At 61.1% G+C, this 671-nt stretch overlaps 1 protein-coding gene across 1 annotated transcript; it reads left to right on the forward strand.

Moving 5' to 3' along the window:
- Positions 1 to 280: 280 nt before the first annotated feature.
- EMIHUDRAFT_256521 (hypothetical protein) lies at positions 281 to 655 on the forward strand (the record flags this gene model as incomplete). The annotated part of the gene is made up of 1 exon (XM_005767462.1): positions 281 to 655. A coding segment is annotated over one exon (375 nt), but the record flags the coding sequence as incomplete, so codon positions are not given.
- Positions 656 to 671: the final 16 nt, after the last annotated feature.

Genomic DNA, 671 nt, shown 5'->3' on the forward strand with positions numbered 1-671 from the left:
GCGAAGAGAGATAGGAAGAGGCAGACTCCCTAGGGTGGGCGACGGCTAGCGCACCACACACCTCTCCTTAAAATCCCTGTGTGGTGGCGGCGTGCCGTCCTCCCATCCCTCCCTTGGGTTGTCTGTTTTCTTTCTTTCTTTTTTCTTTCTTTATTACCGGAGGAGGACTGCTGACGGGGTTTGTGATGAGGAGCGATCCAGATCACTACCGCCGAAGTAAACGACAACTGAGTTCTTCACACTCTGCCACTCACACTCTGCCCGGCGGGACACGACCGGTATGTCACTCACGCGCTTGCTCTGCGTCGCGATTGCGGCGGCCGTCGCGAACTCTCTCGGTCCAATGCCACGACCGCCGATACCGGCGCAGCGCCTTCGTTCGCCGCCGTCGCCTCAGCTGGTGGCGGCTTCGCCCGCTGTGGTCGGTGCGAAGCTCCTCACGGCATCGGCAATCGGCGTCGGGATCGTCACGTCGTTCATGGCGCCAGCGACGGCGTTAGCGAGCAAGCTCTTCGACGAGCGGTACAAGGCCAACCTGAACGCGGCGCTCGCCGACGTTTTGAGAAGAGATCCACGAGAGAACTTTATCGCGAGCTTCGTGTCGTCCATCGTCAAGGCCGTCACGATCGTGCCCCTCGTGACCGTCGCCACGGCGGTCAGCACAGCGTTCG

This window comes from Emiliania huxleyi, assembly GCF_000372725.1.
Source record: "Emiliania huxleyi CCMP1516 unplaced genomic scaffold EMIHUscaffold_4919, whole genome shotgun sequence".
NCBI classification, from domain to species: Eukaryota; Haptophyta; order Isochrysidales; family Noelaerhabdaceae; genus Emiliania; species Emiliania huxleyi.